This window comes from Enhydra lutris, unplaced genomic scaffold, assembly GCF_002288905.1.
Source record: "Enhydra lutris kenyoni isolate GAN:26980312 unplaced genomic scaffold, ASM228890v2 scaffoldscaffold55, whole genome shotgun sequence".
NCBI lineage: Eukaryota > Metazoa > Chordata > Mammalia > Carnivora > Mustelidae > Enhydra > Enhydra lutris.
This window is the reverse complement of record NW_019154139.1, coordinates 6,644,298-6,668,090: the sequence shown is the minus strand read 5'-3', so window position 1 is coordinate 6,668,090 and position 23,793 is coordinate 6,644,298. Positions and strand designations below refer to the sequence as shown.

The 23,793-nt window shown below is 50.6% G+C and overlaps 1 protein-coding gene across 3 annotated transcripts in view; it reads right to left on the bottom strand.

Annotated features, from left to right (window-relative positions):
• The window catches only part of LOC111157499 (transcription factor 20), a 104,088-nt gene that overhangs the window by 37,574 nt on the left and 42,721 nt on the right, over nt 1-23,793 (bottom strand). For all 3 annotated transcript variants that reach the window (XM_022518944.1, XM_022518945.1, XM_022518943.1), the window contains exon 2: nt 12,158-17,839. In XM_022518944.1, coding sequence (XP_022374652.1) covers nt 12,158-17,803 — 5,646 coding nt within the window. In that variant the 5' untranslated portion in view covers nt 17,804-17,839. The remainder of the gene's footprint in view (nt 1-12,157; nt 17,840-23,793) is intronic.

Genomic DNA, 23,793 nt, shown 5'->3' with positions numbered 1-23,793 from the left:
CAGCAAGACCAATCATGATGCTACTGTGATGAGAAAAGATGATGGTCTGGACTTGGGGGAGGGAGGTGGTGATAAGGAAGATATGAGAGAGATTTGAATTATTTGGCTAATGAAAACAACAGCGTAGAGTGAGTGCCTGGACAGGAGTAACAGGGGAGGGGAGGAGGGAAGAGGTGAGTCTAGGATGGCTCCAAGGTTTTGGTTTGGGGCAGAGGGTGGCACAGAACCACAGAGGGGACACTGGTGTCTGTGTGTTCTGGTTTAGCGTGAGGACTCTGGCAGGTGCCTAGACAGCTCTCAACCTGAGTTCTAAGCGCCGTTAGGTGAAGTTCGCATTCAGAAACTGTTCTCCCTTCTGAGTCAAAGGGGAGGCTGTCCTTTAGACGGTCAGGCTGGATAATCAACACCAGTGGTAGGACCCAGAGGTGACTGCCCTCTGCATGTCTGTGTTTGTCTCAAAAGGCGCACACGGAGACACAGGCACAACAGAACCTGGCACAGATGCCCTTAATGGGGGGCAGAGCCCGTGGCAATGGTTCCCAGCTCGCCGCACCCCACAAGGAACTCCTGGGGTAGGCAATTCAGAATGGTCGTCCATCTCTCGCCCATTCATGTTTTGCTGGAAATGAAGAAGTGGCAGATGGAAAAAAGCTGTCACTGTCTCATTACCAAAACACCCTTTCACTCCTCTCTTCAATTCTCTCAAGCAAAGATTAAAATCCTAACCAGTATTTTCCCGATTTTCACGTATATGTTTTCAAACAAGTACTTTAAGTGGTTTCCGAAGGCCCACCTCCTACTACGAAGCATCTGTTGCTCGTCACATGTGGCTTGAGTGAGCCTGCTGGTCCCAGGTTCACCCCACACGGCACCGAGCAGCCATGCGGCAGGCACTACGGTGGGCTCGGCGGGGAAAACTGTCACAATACATGGTGCTAAGTGGCACAACAGGTGTAGCGGGAGTGCTGGGCACTTGCTGTCTGGGGAACCAGGTGGCAGGTAAGCTGGTTTTTTCAAATGCGCTTTTCATGAACAGCAGTGTTTTAAAATGCCCAGGCCTGCCGGGAGGCGCAGAGCCGTGTTTTGGCAAACGAATACATTGTTTCTGAAGGGGCTGCCTTTTCAAAACATTAATCGCTTCTGATTTCTTCCAGAGGGAAGTCTACTTAGGAAACAAGCGCGCAGAACCAACTGGCAATGCTCCTGTTGCTTCAGTCAATGAGCTATTATCCCACCAACTCAGCTTTAAGTAGTTTTTGGACAACAACGAAAGCAACTTGCAGGAGAAGCGAAGCCCTGTGCCTGACCTCCGTCTCCACCAAGATCTGAACTTCACAGGCACAAGCCTCCAAGTCTAGAACCAGCTGGCGACACCACAGAGCGAGTCACAAGGAGTACGCCTGCGAGTTAAATGAACATAGACTTTTCCTAGAAACTCTTCCACCGGCCACTTAGTGAAAACACGTAAGAAATGAAACGCCTCCAAAGCTGATGTCACCGCAGCTGGGTCCCACTCCCATCCCGAAGTTTGTTCTTTCAGACGGAAACGTGTCACTGTGTTGACCTTGGTCCCTTGCATCTGCTTATGTGGCAGCTCGTGGGTTCTATTCTCACACGGCACATTCCTTGACAGCAGCGTGCTGCCAACATACTCAGATAAAGTGTCAGCCCCAAAGTGCACACAGCCCAAATCAGTCCCCAGTACCTGGCTGACTGGGGCAGGGTCACGCCGGGCCGAGTTCTTTCTCCTCAACTTGATTTCCACCCAGTAAGCTTAATGACAGGGACGTGTCTCCACTAAAACCACACGTGAGGACACCTTCCAGAACTGACCCCAGCTCACAGCACGTACTTCCTTTAAAACCACCTCAGCTCAAAGCCTCTAGGAATCGTTTGGTGCCCAAGGAAGCTACCTGATCTCCGGCAAAGTTAATTTTGCCCCCAACAGTCCTCTGTCACCGTCCTATTTATAGATGAGAAAACTTTGTCTAAGAGCTCTCCAAAGGCCTCATTTCATGGCACTCCTGAAGAAAGGGCTCCTGTCCAGTTGCCAGATAAGGGAGCTACTCAGACTCAGGAAATTATGTGCAGAGAAGTGACAGACTGAAGAGAAACTTTAAAATTCCAAATTAATGACCAATGGATGTAAAACATTAAAATTAATAGGGAACCGCAGCGATATCACCAATACAAGAAACAAAATTTAAAGGAAGAAATTAAAAATTTAAAAATACCCAGCGCTGAGGTCCTAGTGGGCTGGTGTCTAACTGTGGGTGATCGCCATGGCCATGGCCATGGCCGTGGCTCAGCATGACCCTTTTTGGTTAACCCACAATCAGAACCCATAAAATAGTTGCACTTTTTGACTTAGCAGTTTAACATCTGGGGATTTCCCCTCAACTACGACTCCATGAATAGAAATGTCTACTGCTACATCAGAAATAATAAAGTAACCAAAGGCCTCGGTGTCCAACAGCAGAGTACCTAGCGAAGATACATTACGTACATATTAAAACAAAATACCGTAAGTTACTACATAAGTTAAAATTACAAAAGTAAGTGAAAAACGCAGTGCTGCCTCGTCTATCTAGTTAATGGCAGAGACTCTCTGGATGTGGATCCTGGACTCTGTTTCGTCCAGGAGAAAGCCCACCTCAGAGGGTTGCTTTGAGGTTTAAATGTGAGCATTCATGCACAGCGCACTTGGAAAGCACTCAACCCATGTCAGCAGTTGTTAGTGCACTATTACTAAATCTAGTAAAACAAGCACACGGACCGAATCTAAAAAAGAGGCTAATTTACTGGGTTATCAGGATTGTGGCCTTCTTTTACCTACAGTTCTAGTAGTTTTACAGTATGAATAACATTGTTAACATTTACTCTTATGTGAATACTATGTAATTCCCTCATAAAAAGTATTTTATTGGGGCGTCTGGGTGGCTCAGTGGGTTAAAGCCTCCGCCTTCAGCTCAGAGCATGATCCCAGGGTCCTGGGATCAGGCCCAGCATCGGGCTCTCTGCTCAGCGGGGAGCCTGCTTCTCCCCTCTCTCTCTCTGCCTGCCTCTCTGCCTACTTGTGATCTGTCAAATAAATAAATAAAATCTTAAAAAAAAAAAAAAAAAAGTATTTTATCTTTCCAGGCCTTGGGAGTTAAGTCTGAGCCTCAAGCCCATGGATGTACCCAGCGCCCCCTCTAAACCCTGTGACCGGGGGCGCCTGGGTGGCTCAGTGGGTTAAGCCGCTGCCTTCGGCTCAGGTCGTGGTCTCAGGGTCCTGGGATCGAGCCCTGCATCAGGCTCTCTGCTCAGCAGGGAGCCTGCTTCCTCCTCTCTCTCTGCCTGCCTCTCTGACTGCTTGTGATCTCTCTCTGTCAAATAAAAAAAAAAAAAAAAAAAATCTTTAAACCCTGTGACCGGTCTGTTAAGTCTGCTCTTCTGTCCTTTCCTGGTTTCCTGTTGCTTCCTGTGAGTGGAACTGTCCCAGACCCTCCAAAAATAAGTATCCGTGCATAATGACTATCTGAACCTCTGAACCCATGTGACCTCAAAGTGAAGTGCACCTTGTCTAGTTTCAGTTCAACACAAAGAGGCCTGGGCTACATCCTAGGACTCTCAGAAAATGGGGAGCTACCGTGCACAACAGAGCTTTTTCCAGGCCCCCAAAAGTAATGTTTCTTATCAGCTCTTTCTCACCATAACTAAACGCTATTTGGCATTCCACTATGTTGTCAATAATGTCAATGTCTTGAAAAATTATTAGAAAACCAAAAATAGGGGCGGATGGGTGGCTCAGAGGGTTAAGCCTCTGCCTTCAGCTCAGGTCATGGTCTCACGGTTCTGGGATTGAGCCCCGCATCAGGCTCTCTGCTCAGCGGGGAACCTGCTTCTCCCTCTCTCCCTGCCTGCCTCTCTGCCTACTTGTGCTCTCTCTCTCTGTGTCAAATAAATAAATAAAATCTTAAAAAAAAAAAAACAAAACCAAAAATAGCAAATGACTTCTTCTGTGACCCCTCCCATTACCAACCGTATTACAGGCAATAATTCAAATGGTAGCTTAATGTCTCCGATAGCTTTTCAGAGTTCTCTATATGGAATTAAAAAAAAAAAAAAAAAAAAAAAGACAGATCTCTTGCTTTTACTTTTCCTCCCACTTTCTTGCAACGCGGATTAAGCTTCCTGGTTTTACGTTTATGCAAAAAGCTAAATAAAAACCAGCCAGTGCTTATGAAAAGCACTGTACTAGAGACCCAGAGTGCTGACGACCTGAACATGCAGATTCGGCTGGGCATTCCACACCCAGTAGTCTCTTCTGCCCGCTACACACTAGCTACAAAACTAAAGTCTCCCTTCTCTTCCTCAATCCCCCCGCTTTGCTATTACTGGGGTCTTATCCAGGCCACTCCATCGGCCAACCTGCCTGCTAAAGGGGAAGCCTCGGGTTTATTTCTCACCTCCCTTTACCTGCCACATCTAATCCGTTTCTGGATTCTATCGACTTTAAATTCCAAAACGATCCTACTATCTGTATGCTCCTTCCAATAAATCCCTCCTCTGCTCCTTCTTTAGCTCTTGTCATCTCTAGGGAGATCAACGCCACAGCCTCTCACCACCGGGTCTGCTTCGTTCCTCTCCCCGTGTCTCTCCGGAGTTGCCTGTATAAGCCACAAACCTGATTGTGTGATATTACACACTCAGCACTGCTGGTGGTTTCCCACTGCCCATAAATCGAAAGCTCAATCCTCAGACTACAACAGAGCCCTCTCCAGTCCTCCGGTGCGTATTAGCTATTTTGGGGGGAGTGGGCGGGAGGTGGAGTGTGGTTGTTCTGAACCATTCTATGAATTCTTAATTATTTTGGATCTCCCTTATAGTGCTGACCCATCAAAAATGTTTATTTAAAAAATAACTGCATTACTACGTACACTCTTTACTTTGGCCTTAGGTACTCATTATCAAAAAATGACCAACTCACAAGAACATTAATGCTTTTACTTAAAGTGCCAGGTAGAGTTTATTCCCTTCTCCTGCCTCCTCTCCTCTGAACGCCCTAACTCCTGAGAATGTCTGTGCGGGCTGCCGCCAGCTCATAAGACACTAATTAACACTGCACCGTAAATACCACACGCCCTGCTCCCCACGAACCTGAGTCTCCCACAAGAGTAAAAATGAAAAGACAATGGTGGTCTCCTGTGCGGGATAACTTCCCTTGCCGGGAAGAAGCGCTAGTTGTGCGGGTCTGGAAGGATCCGTGAGCCACGCCCGCTCAGCGAGCGAACCGGAACACATACCCGAACTAGGACACGCAAGGACACGACCCAAGGGCAGACGCTGGCCCACAGCACTTGCCCAACATTCCTCTACGAAGCTTCCGAAGAGTCCCTCATGTTTCTAACGGCCTTCTTTACAGTGGGCACTAGCAGTCTCCATACTTTATAGATTAAGGAGGTGAAGCACACAGGGTCAGTGCCTTGAGCAAGTGACCAGCTAGGAAATGCTCATTTCACATGGAGCGGGGGACTGCGGGACTCTCACCGATCCCCGCCTCCCCAGCTGGTCAGCGGATGGGCCAAGCCAGAAAGCTGAGGCGGATCTCTGAGGGCACGATTAAGCTGAATGGATTTTCCCCTGTCGGACTTCTTTTCAAAAAATGGGAAGGTGGGAAGAAGCTGGCCTGCAGCTAGTGGCCTTCAGGGTCCTATAAAATTGGCCTTGGACTGGGGCAAGAGGTTAGGCCAGGGGCAGCGAGGGGGAAGCTCCATTTTTCTTAAGAGTCTGGAATAAAGGAAGCTGCGCATCCTGGAAAATTCAAGCTCTCGTGCAGGAACTGTGTGGCAAGGCGTCACCCTCTGCATGAATCACATAAACCCTTCTGACAAGGTCCAGGAGCCTTGATGCCAAGTGCTGCTCCGCACACGCCAGCCGTGGGACGGGGGGCCGAGGCCTCCCAAACCGTGAAGGGAGCTAAGGGCCCTCAGAGCATTCTAACTTCAGATTTGCATGGGTTTCCTAGCAAGGACTCGGCTAGCTGCTGAACTGAAATGAACACCTACTTCGGCATGCTATCTGATCGTGTTAGCACTGTCAACACATTAGCAGTAACTAGTGTAACATCTCAGAAATGAATTATTTGGTCTAGTATATACTATATAGTAACCTATTGATATTCTTCTTTATGGCCCTTTACCTGTAGCATTTTCAAACAGTCCACCCATTTTCAGTTTCATTTATTTATTTATTTATTTATTTGCGAGAGAGAGAGAGAGAGAGAGAGAGAGCGAGCGAGCATGGGGGAGGGGGAAGGAAGAGGTGCAGAGGGAGAGGGAGGGAGAGAGAATCTTAAGCAGGCTCCATCCAGTCCAGCATGAGATCATGAGACCTCAGACCCTGAGATCATGACCCGAGCCAAAACCAAGACTCGGACACTTAACCGACTCCACCACCCAGGCAATCCTGTAAGTTTTACTTTAAAATCAGGTGTAAAGCTTCTCTCATCATCCTTCCACCACTAAAAGAAATAAGGAAATAGACTATAGGAAAACTCTTTCAATTTGTCACAATTTATTCTGTAACGTTATAGAAGCAAGAAAATTCCAAAACTGCAAATTTCATGATATTCCTTAGAATGCAGAAAAACCAAATCCTGAGAGAAAATGACCCTTTTCTCTGGAGGTTTAGTCTCAAGGTCATCGCGTAGTGATGTAAGAGCACACACAGATAGTGTTAAGAAAAATAGGTAATAAGGTATCATACAACGTTGTGCTACTTGCTGAAAGTCACAGGAATGGAGGGATGAATGAGCCCCGGTACCTCAACACGCTAACACAGTCAGGCTGGGACAGCAGTGTGAGCTGCGGCAGCACAGATCAAGGGGCAGCCTCCAGAGGGGGCTAGAGAGGAAAGGAAACGTGTAAGGAAGCCAGGGGAGGGTGACGGGGAGGAAGGATGAGGAAAGGGTACAGGGGAGGGTCAGTCACCGCGGGGCCCGTGCGGCTGGTGAGTCAAAAGCAGAGACCAGGAGTCTCCGTGGGAAGGCTTCAGCAGGACCTCAGCGGGGGCGGCCCACTACTAACTTAGGGAGCACATATGGAAATTCAGGGAGCATAAAGGATAATGCCTTTATTTCGCACATCACCAGAGAGGCTAACTGATCTGTTTTTGATGTTTTAACATGCGGTTACATTTTCATGATGTCATCGATCTAGTAATATTTTACACTTGTCAAATCAGTTTTTTTGGGGGGGGTCAAAGTATACAGTAAATTAGAAATGGAGGATGATCTATTTAAACTTGTATTAAAAATAAACTTCAGGGGCCCCTGGTTGGCTCAGTCAGAAACAGCATGCAACCCCTGACCTCAGGGTTGTGAGTTTGAGCCCCACATTGGGTGTAGGGATTAAATAAATAAAACTTGAAAAAAAAATAACCTTTAAATATAATCTTTAACATACTGATCCAAAGGAAATTAACCGGGGTGCCTGGGTGGCTCAGTGGGTTAAAGCCTCTGCCTTCAGCTCAGGTCATGATCTCAGGGTCCTGGGATCGAGCCCCACATTGGGCTCTCTGCTCAGCGGGGAGCCTGCTTTCCGCCTCCCCTCTCTCTGCCTGCCTCTCTGCCTACTTGTGATCTCTGTTTGTCAAATAAATAAATAAAATCTTTAAAAAAAAAAAAAAAGAAAGAAATTAACCCAGACCCAGTTAACATACACAAATTCCCATGGAGGTTGTTAAGAATCTGTTCAGAAGGGGAGCTGTCAGCCCAGGTGGTGGGGGAAGGAAGGGAAGGGATAAACACAGGTCAGTTCTCCTGGCAACACAACCCTGAACCTTGAAGGCCTTCACATTCCTAAATGTACCAAACATGACTTCTACATACCAAGTCCTATGTACGTCTGCTTAAGAGGCAAGTGCCTCTATCATGCCATCCACACCAGATCAGAGGTCACCGTGGGCTCACATATATAATCAGACCAAGATCAACGAGCAGAAGTCAAAGTCAGACAAAACCAAAGACGACTGTGCAGAAATGAATGAATTAAGTCCCACACTCAGAAAAGGAAGGACAGCAAAGGCCATCTGCTTGAACAGGAATGTTCTAGTTTTCCACAATTTTCACAGTATGACACCTATAGGGAGGGAGCTACTGTCTCTCGAGGACTTCATATTATTTTGTTATAATATCATGCTTGTCAAAACACCTGATAAATACATGGGCCAAAATGGATCTCTAATGAAATATATGTGGCCTTATCTCAACATGATAGGATTGGGCAGGCCTGTTAAGCGGACTGAAATTGAAAGCATCTGCTAAAACCTAAGATAAAACTAGACTCAGAGTGGTCTTGACAAATTGAAACAGCATCTATCAAATTAAATAAGAGAAGGCAAGTTAGTGTAATTTTAATTTGTTCTTAAGTACATCAGGAAAAGGAGAATATAAACCTAGGGCAAATAAAACAGAAAAAGATCTTGTAGTCATAGTGGAACATCAGTCAGCTCAAAAAGGCAAAGCAGCATTTTTTTTTTTTAACCATTTTAAAATCAAGGCATCCCTGGGCTATATACCACCTGAGCGTGTGTCACTAAAGCCAAGTCATCCTTTATTGTGAGGGTAAGGGGATGGTACTGTCTCTCTCTTCTCCCTTCCCATCTCACTGGGTGGCTTGTGGGAGTAAAACAGATGTGCGAGTGTACTGAGAAATTAAATTCAATATACAAAGCTAGCATTCTATTCTAAAACGGGGATGTTACATAAACAGAACAGAATCGAGGGAAGAGAAAGTTCAGTATTTTTAAAGGGCCTGGCATCATGTGAGTACAATGTAAAGAAATAATCGTAAAGCTACAGTACAGAGATTTATCTAAGATTTGTCATGGAACAAATACAATGTTATATGTCAATTACATCTCAAATGAAAAGAAAAAAAGACTGGTCAACTGTTTGGGTTCTAAAACATGTTATTAAAAGAGATGGCGGTGTGTGAGCCCTGGGGGGCTACCAGAGAACCCAAATATCTAGTTCAGAGCCTCTACTATATAGGAGCAGCCTAAGCACAAAATCACCTGCTTTTTTTTTTTTTTGGACAGAGAGAGAGACCACAAGTAGGCAGAGAGGCAGGCAGAGAGGGAGGAGAAGCAGGCTCCCTGCCAAGCAGAGAGCCCGATGTGGGACTCGATCCCCGGACCCTGAGATCATGAGCTGAGCGGAAGGCAGAGGCTTAACCCACTGAGCCACCCAGGTGCCAAAAAAATACCTGCTTTTGTATCTTTAACCTTTAAATGAAGTGTCCCAACTTTTTATCCCTTAAAACATGTAATTTGAAGTACTTTTGAAGTGGCAGAGGCTGGAATTAATATTTTAAAAAACAAAAAACACCTTCAATATTCTCTACCTAAATTGCTTCATGTCATCTTAACCACCCAGCTGACAATGCGGGGGGGGGAGGGGATGGGCAAGAGAGAATGATTTATTCATATTCAGTATATCTGGTCTAATTATAACACGCCAGATTTTACTTTGGGATCAAAGCTGACAAGTAGTAAGCTGAACTGCCACTTTCTGAGGACACAGATTCCTGATGAGTAATTTTAAAAGGCAGGCCTGTGGGTCACCAACCTTTCTGGGACAGAGGGGCCACCTGTGGTTAGGATGGTCACAGCATTCTCAGGTGCCCCTACTTTCTATCAACTAGATCTAGACTGAGACACAGGATTTAAGGATCTGGTGGGCAGGAGGAGTCAGCCTGCTGATCACCAGTTACCAATTACTGCTACAGAATGTTCAAGCGTTTACACACAGAAGTTACTCTGAGAGATATTAATAATATTCTCTGTTGAAATAAAGAAAACACTGGCAGATGGGCAGGGACACACACCTAAAATAACAAATAAACAAAACAAACCACTAAATATGGCAGGCAGGCCACCAACTAGGGCGAGACGATGACTGATGGATTAGGGAGTACCCAGAACTATTTAAAGAATTCTGTACTTTAGGGTCTTAAATGTCATGTCCCTTTAAGACTTTTGCATTATGAAATGTCACCGTGTCTAAGAAGCCAATCTACTTCAAACCTGGGGATTGGGAGTGACTATGGGGATGGAGAGGGAAGGAGGGAGGGAAAAAAACTCACGTGGTGGGGGAGGGTCTTGGAGAGAAAGCAAGCTCCTCATGTGACTGAATTAGAATGTTCTAATATAAAAAGCATATAAACTTCATATTAAATAACATTTTTTACTATAGTTTATAGCTTTGACTTCCCTTTTATCAGACATTGTGGTAAATTCTGGCAACAATGCAATGATAAAATAGAGTGCTTCTGGTGAAGTGTAGGGGGCGAGCAAAAGAATAGTATAAAGTACCCCAAAATACTATGGATCCTGGCTGATATGGACCCTTCTTCACTATGACTGAAAATCATCAGTGTATTTGTCAAGTATGGTAAATTTTAAATATGAATTAACACAAAAATCTCATGTCACTAAGCATCATAGACTGAACGTCCATTTCCACATCTTTTCCCTTCCCACAAAGATAAAGGGATGAACTTATACAGCAACTTCATGAGAACACCAAGAACGAGAAAGGGAACACACACGAGAGATGTCCCCATTTCCGGACGCTGGAAATCAGACAAGGAGGGCACGACCCAGCAGTCTGAAAGGCAGGGAGAGGAACGAGCGAGCGCAGCGGAGGGGCCACTAGAACACCAGCCACTGAGGGGCACAGAGACGGGGAAGCAGGCGTCTCAGAAAGTGGGGCCAGAAACCAGGTCGTTGGCTCAAAATTTTAAGAGGAGTTAGGTCCCTAACCCAGCCCAATTCAAGCAGGTCCCCGCAACAGAGATGTTCAGAGGAGAAAGATGTTTTGAGAGTATTAGAAACGAAGATAAATAAATAAAAAGTTAGATGGTACAGCTGGAGAGAGCGTGGAGAAATGAGAACAAAAAGGCAGAGAGAGAGAGAGAGAGAGAGAGAGAGAGAACCCAGGAGAGAAAAGGTAAAGCCAGAGGATCAATCCAGGAGGTACCTAATTTGCAGGATTCCAGAAAGAACCAAGAAAACAGATGGGAGGAAATTATCCAAGAAACAACACACGACAAACTTCCCCAAGTGGGACACAGGAGTTTACAGATCGCAAGATCTCCCAGTGGGGGCAGCACAGAGAATGAAAAGACCCACCCCAAGGGAAACCGAGAAGATCCTCAAACGCTCCAGAGGAGAAAGGCAGTCCACACGCTCACACCAAGGACTGAAAACCACCAACGGCCCCCGTCCCCGCGACTGCAGCACCAGAAGCTCAAGGCCAAGTCGGGAGCCAGGACTCTAAGACAGGGAGAGAAAATGATTTCAAATCTAGAATTCCATACCCAACCCTCAAGCAAACATGAGGATGGGACGGAGACATATTCTCACCCAAGACAAGTCTCCAAGTATTTTTCCTCCCACGCACCCATCTCGGAAAACTCCCCAGGGACAATGCGTGGCATTAAATGAGGGCGCAGACTAAGAAAGGCAAAGACGGGCAAAGACTAAGGCATTCGCTGGAAGAAAGAAGGGAGTGACAATGACGATGAACACCCCAGGATAACAGTTACGAAACCGACCTAAAGAATGAACATCCTGTTGTCAAGTTTGGATTAGAGCGATGTGGTCCAGGAGAAGCCTAAGGTGAATGAGTAATTCCAGAGAAGGGAAGAGTTTGAGAGAAAAGGAAAGAGAATCACAGCGTACTCTGTTAAGTATTACAGAGGCAGATGTTGAAAAACGGGAGAAAAGGACCAATAAATAAAACAACTAGCAGCAAAAGCTTATGGTGCAGAAACAGAAGAAGGCGGCAGAGCACTGCGCGGGCGGGATCGAGGCGGGTTGGGGGTGGGGGGGACGACGCTCGCTCTGTCGCGCCGGACTGCCCCCGCAGGACTCTGCCACTTAGGGTCCGCACTACCCAACCCATAAAAACAAAAGGTAAACAAATCTTCCAAATCACTTCATTTTCCGCCCCTTCTGTGGGCTTAGGGGCTCCAACCTGGGGGAACGACCGGCCGGATCGGCGGGGCTGGGGCAAGTGCAGGAGTGAAAGAGGGGAGCAGAAGGAGGGAAGAGGCAGGGCGAGACCCCGCCCCCCGGATTTGGGGGTGGGAGGGGAGGGCACACTCACCATCTCTCTGGCTATTTCCAGCGCCTCCTGCAGGCCGTAGAGCCGGCCGCAGACCAGGTAGATTCCATTGGCCCAGAGAATACAACCCTCGTGGACCCAAAATTCATTGCTGTCAAGAGGTAGTTCAGGAATTTGTAACTCCAGCTCGGGGCCCCCTTCCGAAGTGGTGGGCACAGAGGGCTTCGAGTCCAAAGCAGTCTTGTCGCTGCTGCCCTCGGCGGTGGCCTTCTTACAGGGGAGCCCCCGGGCCAGGGAGCGAGGGCCGCCTCCGCTGCCGCCGCAGTCTTCTGAGCGGTGTCGCCGCTTGAACCTGGGGTGCGCGGCCAGGCTCCTCTGCTCTTTCTGCTGCTGCTCCTCCTCCTCCTCAGTGTCCGTCTTGGAGCCGTTCGAAGCGCTTTTGTGCCGCACTTTGACTCTGCTCTGCGTCTCCGCGGCCCGCTTCGGGGGCGGGTTCTTCGGGAGAGTGGCGGCATAATCTTGCGGGTAAAAGGGTCCAAAGAGGTCGCCCATGTTGCGGTAACTGGCCCACTTGCCACACAGACAGCACACCAGGTGCCCCACGACAGAAGACTCGGTCACCACGGGGCCCTGCAGCATGAAGGACGAGGCCGGCAGTGCCTTGCTCTCCGTGCTGCTGGGCGGCGGCGTCCGCGACCTCTGGCCCCTCCGGCCCCTCACCAGTTTGGTTTGCTCCTCCTCCTCCGCATTGATGATTGTACACACGGCCCCAAGGTCACGCTTACTCACTACATGGATGTAAGGGAAAAAAGACTTGTTCCTGGCATCGGTTTTATCCAGTGGCTGGGTGGCATACTTTAGTTTGATCTCGGGTTCCTGGGGCTCCACGATGGGAACCGCTTGTTTGGTTTTCCGCTTCCTCGGCTGCGTCCCAGGCTTCCTCCTCTCCCGCCTTTGCCTCTGCTTTTTTGGCTTTGGCTCTCCATCCGCAGAAGCTTCTGGTATCTGAGGGGGCTGCGGGGGCGGAGGTGGTGGCTGCTGTTTCTTTTGCTTGTTCACACTACCGATGGGTCTCCCCTTCTTCTTTCCTGATGGGAAGTACCCCTTCGGGGGGAAACCCTCTTGTTTGGGGGAAATCGTCACTGTATCGTTCTCTTTCTCCTCAGCCTTGGGGTTTGCCTCAGGGGCCGACACACCCACTGGAGGTACATTCTTTGAGTCCGAGAAGATTAAGGGTGCAGTCCCACCAAGGGAACCATCTGGTCTCCCCTGGTTACCCCCAGGCTTCTGTGAGGTCACGGATGTCATGGCGCCAGGGGGGTCCTTTCCAGCAGTGACCGTCTCTGGGTGCGTCTCAGTCTTCACTTTGTCATCCCCACCGCCACGCCACTCCTCTGAAGCCCTTGGCAGGGGCTTTTCGATGTTCAGGTCCTGGCTCGTTGGACAGACCAGGTCAGACACCAGTTCACCTTTTCTCTTCTCCATCTCGGCATCCTGAACAGCAACGCTGCCACCTTCGGGAGGGCCACTCTTCAAAGACAGAATGTCATCGAGAGTGACTGTGTCTCCCCCGGCCTCCGCGCTGTTCGAGGACGCGCTCCTCCTGATGTTTGGGGACGTGATCTTCTGAACTATAGCTTCCAATTTCAAGCCCCGGCCTTTCCGAGGGGGCAGTATTTTGGTCTTAGCAGGACTTGTGAGGGTAACCGCGGGGCAGTTTCTGCTATCTGGACTTGGAAGGTCCTTGGAAGATTCTCTCTTCGGGATGGATCTGACATCCTGGCTGTGAGAGAGATGCGCATAGGAATTGAACGCTCGGTCGGCGCCTTCTTTCGGTGGGTGAAGGAGGCGCCCTTTATCTTCCGTGTTACTGTTTTTCACATCCTGTGACTGCCTCTTGCTGGGAATGGGAGAGATAAAGGAGCGCACCCGCCTCCGCATGATTAAGGGGTTTTGAGAAGAATGATCCTCTTGGCCCGGGAGCCTGAGCATAACATTACTGGGTTTGGACGACTGCGGCGTGTCGGCGAGCCCGTGTCCGTCGGCCTCGTGGGGTGGCCCGTACCTCTTCTGATTGGACATTCCTGGAGGACCGCTGCTTTTGGCTGGAGAAGTCTGCCGGGAAAGATCCCAACAAGATTCTTGTTGTAACTTCTGGGAGCCATGCTTCAACTCGATGCCTTTGTTAGACAGACCATCGGCAGACATGAGGCAGCGCCCCCCTTCCTGACCGCTGGGGTCATGGTAAGTCCCCATCGGTGGGCCATACATCATACCATCTTTGTCGTTTTTCAGAGGGCTCCGCACTCTGTCAAGAAACTGCTGCTGCCTCGGGCTCTTCCGTGGTCCCTCCTGCCTGTGCTGCGCGGCAGCGATCACTCCCTGAGCAGAGCTGCTGCTCCAGTCTTTGTACTCGTCTTGCTGCTGTTGGTACATCTGTCTCTTATAATGGAGCTGAGAATTCAAACCTGCGTTGGGGTCCCCATAAGCATGAGCCCGAGTGTTGGCGTGGTAAGCAGAGGCCAGGCTTTCTGAGTTGGGAGAGAAGGGAGCGTGTAAAGAACTCCGGTTGGCCCGCTCCGAAAAGGTCATGTGTGGGTTCATGTGATGAGGGTCTCCCCCTGGGCCTCTGCTCCTCCCAGGAGACATCTTCAGTTTTTCTGAGAAGTCATGATACTGCGAAGGGGACCGACCCCTCATGCCCTCCCGGCCACCGACTCTGCCAGGAACCCGCCGCATCGGCGTGGGTCTGCTGTCTTGGGGGCCGTAGTCTGAGATGGAATCGTGAGCTGCTCCAGGACTGGCGTTGCCTCGGTAAGACTCATGCTTGATGCTGGCAGGGTGGCAGTGGTCTCCGGATTTCTTGTTGTTGAAGCTAGCTTGAGATTTGGACTGTTCAAAGTCTTCCTCTTTTATCTGCCCGCTCTGGGATTTCAGCTTCGCTTCCATGGATACCAACCCACCGGGAAGAATGACCGACTGACTTAAACTTGGATTGAGCCGATCACTCCTCCCAAGTCTGGTGTCGGTACCCATGTGTCCCAGTGAGTGCGCCCCCGGGTCCCTGACAATCTGTCTTAGTGGAGAAATGTCACAGATCACGGATCTTCTTTCAGAGAGGGAACCCCCGGGCTCATGGGCCGATGACTGCGGCTCTATTTCAAACTTTCTGGGAATCGGATAGTCAGCCAAATTGATCTGTTTCATTTCGGGAGCCGTGCCGCTTGACTTCCTCTCCCAAGGGCCCCAGTGCGGGTTTTCTAATAGGGACCCGATGCTCTTATTCAAGAGGCCCCTGCTAGCTAACTCATTGGTTTGACTGACTAAGACATTAGGCCTCGTGGCTGCTTCCAGGCCCCCCGCCATGCCCTGATGCTCCTGCGTGCTCCTGGAGTACCTCCTGTCCGGGTGGTGATGGTAGCCCTGAAGCACTTCCTGTAGCAGGCTGGGGAACTTCTCGTTCCTCCCCTTGCGCTCCCCGTGGCCAGCGAAGTCCCCCTTATCTTGTCCTGTAGGGTACTGAGGAAAGCTACTGACGTTTCTCGGCGCGGCTGACCCGAAACCGTCTTTGTAACTATAGCGCAGGCTGCCAGGAGATTTGCCGGCCTCGCTCCTGCCTGTAAAACCGGGGCCCACCGCCGAGTGCCCGCCCTGGCCGTTTCCCTCTCCATTGTGGTTGGAGTTATTATCTACATTCTTGTTTCCTTTGCTCCCTCCCCCCGGGGGCTCTGGCTGCGGGACCGACGGGTGACTGGTCTCCTTTGGCCCTCCAGCGCTGGGTGGCCTCTGCGTGGCTGTGGGATCCTCCTCCTGGGAGCCTTTATCTTGTGCACCAGGTTTTTCGACCCGGCCTGTCATGGCTTCCCGGGAGACAATCACCCCAACCGTCTTCTCGTTGACTTTGGGGTTGCCCTCGGACGACAGCGGTGTGTCCTTAGCACCCGGCGAGGCAGCCTCTTCTCTGGCTGCGGGACTGGCACTGAGTCTGGGGGCCTCGCTCTGAGCGCCCTGCGCCGGGGAAGAGCCCGCTTTCTCGGAGGTCCCGCCCTTGTAGGTGGTGTCGGAGCTGGTGCTCTGGCCACTGAGCTGCCTCACCCGCTCGCCTTGGTCCTCGGAGCTGCTCGAGCAGCCTCCGTCTAGTGACTCGGCCATGGGGGACTTGAGCTGTTCCTCAGGCTGGGAGGAGCCTTCGGAGTTTGTGCAGCTGTCCGCTTTCTTCGAAGAGGAGGAGGGCCTCTTGGAGGTCTTCTTCTGAGGTGTCAGGGCATCGGAAAGTAGCATGTGCTGAACGGTATTAGGAAGATTGGCCACTTGCGTACTCAGGGCGCTCAAACTACTCAGCCCGGGGTCTGTCAGTCGTTTTTCCGGCACTCCTTCTAGGCCAAACCCTTTGAAGCCTGCAGCGTGCGAATTAGGACTGGGCATCATGGAGGGCGTCGGGCTCAGCTGGGGCATTAGCTGTAAAATTCGGTTTCTGGAACCCATGGGCACACTGCCTTGCCCACACTGGAGGTTCTCCCCGCTCTGCATCAGGGGGGACGGGGTGGAGCTGCAGCTTGGAGACTGCACCACAGAGGCCGCGGGGGAAGGGTTGGAGATGGGGCTGAAGTTCTGGTGGAACTGCATCGGGGATCGCACCGGAACCTCGGGCTGGCTGTACTGCCCCACCTGGGCCTGCAGGGGCAGCTTGGTGGCGGTGTTCGTGTACTGCATCACGTGCTGCGGCGGCGGCTGCGGCGGCTGCGCGGGCGCCTGCCCCTGCTGCGTCCCCTGTGGAATCTTGGCCGGCTCGAAGCCCTTCACAGACTGAGGCTGATAGCTGTAGTTGGACTGCGTGCCGTATGCCTGCGCGTTAGAACCCACGCCGTGTCCCTCGTACTGGGACCCCGCATTCACGCTGTAACTGCCGTCGTAGCTCTGGCCGGACTGGCTGAAACGCTGCGGCGAAGGGAAGGAGGAGGACGAGGAGGCGGCGGAGGACTGGTAGTGCTGGCCGAACTGACCGACCCGCAGCTGGTACCCGGAAGCGGACGACGGCAGCGCGGAGGGCCGCTGCATCGGCTGCAGATGGGACGATGCGGACGCCGGCTGGCCGGTGGCCTGCGGCAGAGGCTGGTGGGACTGGTAGAGCTGCTGTCTCAGCTGCTGCACCTGCTGCTGCTGCTGCTGCTGGCTGGAGGCTTGCTGCTGGTACTGAGCGCTCCCTGGAGAGAAAGGCCCCGTGTAATCCTGCTGATAGTGGGACACCCCACCGAGGGCCGAGTGCTGGGCTTGAAACTGGCCCACGTGCCCCTCGCTCCCATACTGATTGCCAAAGCTGCTCCCCTGGGGCGGTCCGTAGCTCTGCACGGGCCCCGAAGGCCTTCGCTGCGGCGGCTGCGGGGTTCCTGCTGTCACGGGGTCTTTGCTGCCTGCCATGTAGTAGAAGTCTCCAGCCTCTTTCCTGAAGCCCTGGTAGCCCTGGTGGCCAGAGGTTTCGCTAGCCATCGCTGCCGCAGCCGCCGAGCCTCGTCGCCCACCGCCGCTGCTGCCGCTGCTGCTGCCGCCGCCGCTGCCTGCACCCCCAAAATTCTGGAACATCTGGGCCTGACGAGGGCTGAACTCTTCTATCCGGGATGAGCTGTGTACCTCCTGCGGGTAGCTCTGCTGGTCTCCGTGGTAACTGCTTTGCTCCCGGAAGGACTGCATACTGTTCAGCAGCACGGCAGCAGGCCAACAGCCCTCCTGGAAATGGAAGAGGAGAGAGAAAAATATCAGACACGCATCTCCTCCGCACAAAGGAAATCAAGTCTGGGCGATGGAGGGGATACAATAATTCAGATGCCCAGATGAAGGGGACCGGTTTGAATTTCCTTTAATTTCTTGTCCTGTCCATTTCTGAAAGTGCCAATAAGCAGAGAAATGGCCTCAATGGTGAGGCACAAGTCTATGGGAGTATGAAAAGAAACATTCTGAGTAAATACAAATTTGGTACAGAAAAAAAAAAAAAGCACCCCACCTCATTATTAAATAAATGAGCCCCCAACATCCAACTGGGCTAAAATATGGGGCTGCACTATTACTGTTAATTTAAAAAAAAAAAAAACAAAAACAATTTTTAAGTCAATCTTCCAGTTATCCAGGGAATGTTGAAAAAAAAAAAAAAAAACACTTTCATCTATTGGCTTTCCTGTATTAGCCTGATCGCTGGACTAAGGTCTCAAATAATGACGAGGCAATCCCTCCACTGGCTGTCCCCGCCCTCCCCGACTTTGAGAAACAGAACTCGCCCAGGGAACAGAAATCAGTCTCTCATGTCCAAATGCATGTTAGTGCAGATTTCCTGTAATTACCTACTATGCACGAGGACTGGAGACCCCAGGACACTAAAGTCTTCTCACTACCTGGATTGCTCACAGCTGCAGCAATCCGCACAGACCTAGGGCTTAATCTCTTTCCTGACCCGTAACTGTGTGTAAGGCAGTCCTCCCGCCAACCATCTATCCTTAACTCCCAGGGACAAAGGACTAAGCAGCATAAGCTAACGAAGCAGTGACCATTCTTCCAGATTTTTCTGGAGGGTGCAAGAAGTTCCAGCACCTCTAACGCCCACATCGTGTTTTATCTGCCAACCTAGTATTCACAGAGTTATTATTGGCCATTACTGTGAAAGACGGAATTGTAACGGTCGCTTTGGAGGATAGTACGAGATACGGAGTTAAAGAAAAATTCATCAAGCTAGGACCTAGACGCTTCCCAAAGCCATCTGATTGGGTCAACACTTTGCATTACCTTTGCTAATGTAATTAGCATATAATGTACCACTCCTCTTAGAAAACTAATCAAGAGATAATTTTATTTTGCCTTTAGCCTGGGCCTATCTCCTTCTCAGAGTCAGCTGAGTAGAACATGGCCAAACTGCTATAAAAGTCTTTAAAATCAATTATTTAAAAAAGAAGTGGCGAGAAGTGCCTATGTGGTTCAGTCAGTTAAGTGCTTGACTCTTCGCTTTGGTTCAGGTCATCATCTCAGGGCTGTGAGGAGCCCCACGTCGGGCTCCAGGCTGGGTATGGAGCCTGCTTAAGAGTCTCTCTCCCCCTCTCCCTCTGCCTCCCCCACCCCCCACCAAAAAAAAGGTGTGAAATACCTATGGGTTAGGGTAAGTTAGGACAGAGTTTTACTACAATGGCTTACTGAGCTAGCGTAAACTTGCTGGCAGGAAAGTCAGTGACCCTTTGAAAAGGTAAGATGAATTCCTTATCTCCAACCCCACTGGGGGCTCCCCCTCTCATTCAAGTGAAGCTGCTTTCAGGTGCCCTGTCTCCAGCCCATTACCTCTCTGACCTCCTGCCTTGCCACGCTCTGCTCTAGTCCTGCTGCGTCCTGCTCCCGGGAGCGCCAGGGGCATTTCTACAGGACTCCTGCTCCAGCCCGCGACGTGCTTCCTGGCAGCAGCACGGCTTGCCCCCTTCCTTCTCTCGTCGCTGGGCAAATGTCAACGGACTGGGAAGGGCTCCCCTGGCCACCCTATCCACAACAGCTCCCCCCACACGGCTCTCCCCATCTCCCTCCCCAGCACTGGGCCCGACGGACACAGATGGGCTACTTGCGTTCTATCCGTCTCCCCACCCCCACTAGAATGTCAGCTTCCTGAAGGCCGGAGACCTAGTGCCTTGCTGTAACCCTCATGTCACCAGAATGGCGAAGAGCGCACGGCAGGCATTCGGTGAACCCACAAATGGCACAAGAACTGGGCTTGAGAGAACTAGGCTAGAACGTACCTACTCAGAGGTGGTGGTGTGGTGGGGAGATGAGAGAGCTGCGCAAGAGAAAATAGAACATGATCGATCTAAAAGCAGAGCTGGAGGATGCTAACGCCCTGCCTGAAAAATCCTCCAGGCCCAGTTCCAAGGGAAAAAGCCCAACTCGAATCTACAGGAGAGCCCTAAAGAGGCTTTAGAGAGGAAACGTGGGTCATGGCCGAAGACAGTCCGTTAACTCCTAACTCAGAGCGCTGCCCCACTTCGTCCTGAAATACCTTCAGTCTAAAAGAGCTAGACCAGAGTCTACTACTTTGATATTAAGTTTGATTACATAATCACATGACCCCAAATCATCTTTCAACATTCCAGTACAAATAATCTCAGGAGCTAAAGGAAACCGCTTCTCATGTCCTCAGAATGGCTCCGCGACAGACCTGACTGCTCTTCTCCGTGCCCCAGTGACTGTGCGGGGCAAAGACGGCGGCTCACGGACAACCTGCCCGGTACGGCAGCCGCCCTTCACACACGCCGTCACTGGCCCTCAGAGCACGGACGTCCTCGCTTTACAGATGATGAGACCAAAGCACAGAGCTCGCCAGGCTGTTGAGCAGCAGGCCCCTCGGATCCTGTTCCCAATGCTACACTACCCGGAGGATCCGGGATGCGGTGGGCACCAGAGGCCACCGGGCCCATCAGAGGTCGGCCTTGAAAGTGGGCAGCCACCAACAGTGCTTCTCGGCGTGTCCCTTCTCTGCTCCCCCTTCACCAGGACCTTCCCCACTATTCCCAGCACTGCCAGAAACAGTGTGTCCGCACAGGTGTGTCCCCTGTTTGTGGTGTGTCTCTGTTCTGGCTCTCGGGGCCGGTGGCCTCCTCTGCATGATGGAAAGCGATTGAGATGGGTTATGGGGGACAAAAAGACTAAATCTGGAAGTTTTAGTGAAACTAAAAGCTTTCTCAAGAGATAACCTCTCCACAAATAAATATTTTACATGTTGTTTAATTAAAGCCTTCTGTAAATAAAATCAGGCTACTGAAAATCTGTGTGTATAAACAACGTCACTTGCTCCAAATTTTTCCTTAGCAGGAGCTTCTAAGAGCTGAAGAGCAGTTTTCCACCAGCCAGTCCCACCGCATGCCACCTGGTCCCTGGGAAACCTGAGCGGCACAGGGGAGACATTTGGGTACTATTTCTCAGAAGCCTGTGCTCAGCCCTTCTCTGGAGGTTCCCTGTCCTGCCGGATGCCCTTCTCCCTCTTATAGTTCTGGTTTATAGACCCGACGAAAAAGAAGAAATTCCCAGCCAAGTACCTCCCACAAGGTACAGGTCACGCTAAATATTCATAGTATATAGGAAGGATCCGGTCTCAAGAAAGTGAACGCAAGTTCATCTGTTTGAGAAGTTCCACGTAAAGCAATCAGGAAAACCAAGTATACCAGTAACGGAAAATGTCAGCCCAGAGTATCTGTAATTTTAGTATTAGCATTATAAAATAAGCTACTAACAGAGATCATTCCAGTATACTAGCCTATCATTTTAAAAAAGTAAATATAGTTTTGAAGCATCGTGATTAATAATGACGAGCGCCTGAATTTCCTTGTTTGAAAGAATACAGACGTGGCTGAAGAAAGTTTGACACTCCAAAGGAAGTCAGTCACCCATGAGGAATTTGTGTGCGCACTCTGAAGGGAGCTTTCCCAATGCACCTCCCTCCCCAACTCTCCCTTTCCCTGACTTCTCCTTTTTCGATTTTCTTCTGTTTTCCTAGATTTCCGAATGGTTTCAGAGGGCTGTGGAGTTGACTAGCAAGGTCCCAAACTTACTGCCTTTATGTTCACAGCCTGGGTCCACACACCGACCTCGCGGCAACCACAGCGTCTGCCCGTGGCCTGCTCTCCACCCCATCACAGGGCCCACGACCACGCCACCTTACAGAAGACAAGAGCGGCTCCCGTTGTCCTCCTTCCTTCACCTGCCCAACACCATCCCACTCCCCAGTCCACTCTTCTCTACAAGTTCTACAAACTGTCCTCAACACAGGTTCCCCTCCACGATCTTTTCAAGCACCTGTCTCCTCTTTCAGTTCAGGCTTAACCACTGTTTTTCTGCTGCTTCTCCTTCCCCTCCTTGAAAAAATGCTTCACCTCCCAAGATAAAAACATACTCTATGCTTCTAGTTACGGCCTCTGCCTGGTGGATTATTCTGTTTGCCCTCCAGCCTCCCTCCTCACCCATCTCCGCTCTGCTCTATGTCCCGGGAGGGGCCACAGTAAGGACCCTAAGAGGCTCCAGTGCCCCTGGCTTCTGTCCCAGCCTGGTTGGGAAGAGTGGGGGGCGGGGGAGAGGCAGGAAGAGAGTTGGGGGTGGGCGGCGGTTTGTGCTGTCTGAGCTCCAACCCTGCAGTTGCTGCGGCTGGCCTGGCCGAGATGGTCCACCAATGGCCACGCCCCCTTTGGGCAAATCTAACAGCCACTTGCACCAGGAATTTCTCCCCGTTCCTAGGAACTGCTTCCTCCTCTTGCCTTTCAGGCAGGAGGTAGTAACAACTGCTGCCACTGACCCAAGAGGCCCTGCCTTCCCCACTGGGGCCTCCACCCCTGCTCACCTCTTTGTGAAAAGTCGCAATTCTGAACCCAATTCTGAACCGCTGTCAACGTGGCGTCCTGACGACCCTCCTTCTAAGCCCCCCTCCGCAGATCAGAAGCTGGGAGCTACTTCCCATAAACTTCTTTCCCGCACAGATGCAGAGAGCACAAGAGAGATTTGAACAACAGAAGAAAAAGGAGAGACTGGTAGCCCCAGAGGGAGCTGCACCAGCAGACGCAGATGCTTGGCGGCTTCCCCACAAGCTCCTGAGAACCACTCACTGTGGTCCCGAAGCCTGCGCTGGTCAGGCACAGCTTCCCTGACCTTCTCAACCCCCTGTTCTTCTGACAGTGGGATAAACCCTTAATTCTCTATCAAAACTCTTCATACCTGGAACAGAAAGCCTCCTTTCTCCTGAATGATACAATTAAATGCTCCTCAAATTACCCTGTTTGAGTGTGCCATCTGCTTCCTACAGGACCCTGACTAATATAATATAGTTCTTCTCTTAGTCCTGGGATTTCAGAGTAGGATATTATCACTCAGAGAGTGAGAGACTTCTATTTCATGCAATATGGCATACCAGAGGAACTAAAAAACAAAACACCTAGAAATGTCAGAAAAAAACGTACAGCCAAGCTGTGAGTAAGAAATGCCCAGGGTTCAAAACTGGATGGGATACCAGAAACAGAGAAGCAAGCAGGTACTGGGCTCTGGCCGCCAGGGATGGGGCAGGGGGGTCCGCGGCACTACCAACCACGTGGCTGTGGTTCTACGGCCCGTGCGGAGCCAGAAGACAAGGCCTCTAGCCCTCTTTAGGTAGTAGTGGGGGGACAGAACAGTCACTTGTGGCTAGAATAATTTCTATAAAGATGACAAAATGTATTTATTCTTAGGCTGTCACCAACTCATTTTCAGTGACAAAAATGTTCTTTCCTCAACTGACCTAACTTCCCATCCTCCAGGAAAACCACAATCAGCTCTCAGCTGTCCCAAGCAAGAAGCTTTAGAATAATCCCAAACTCATCTCCTCCTGTAACCCTTTAAGATGTCACCTAACCCTGCTGCTTCTCCACATCCTGCATTGGCGCTTCACGGCCCCGGCCCTTGTCACCACAACTTTCATCTTTCTGGGGAGTAAAAGCTCCGCAAGTTCTCTTTCCTGGCACCAGTCACCTGGGACAGCTTTTCTTCACCCAAGTCTTGAGAGTGTTCCCCTCCCCACGTGCCCTGAAGCCCTCGGGCGTCTTCCCAACCCAACTTGTGCTCCCCTCCACCGGCTCCCACAGACTGCTCAGTCCCCTCCAGGCCGCCTGCCGTTCTCACCACAAAGCCTTCTCTGAAGCATC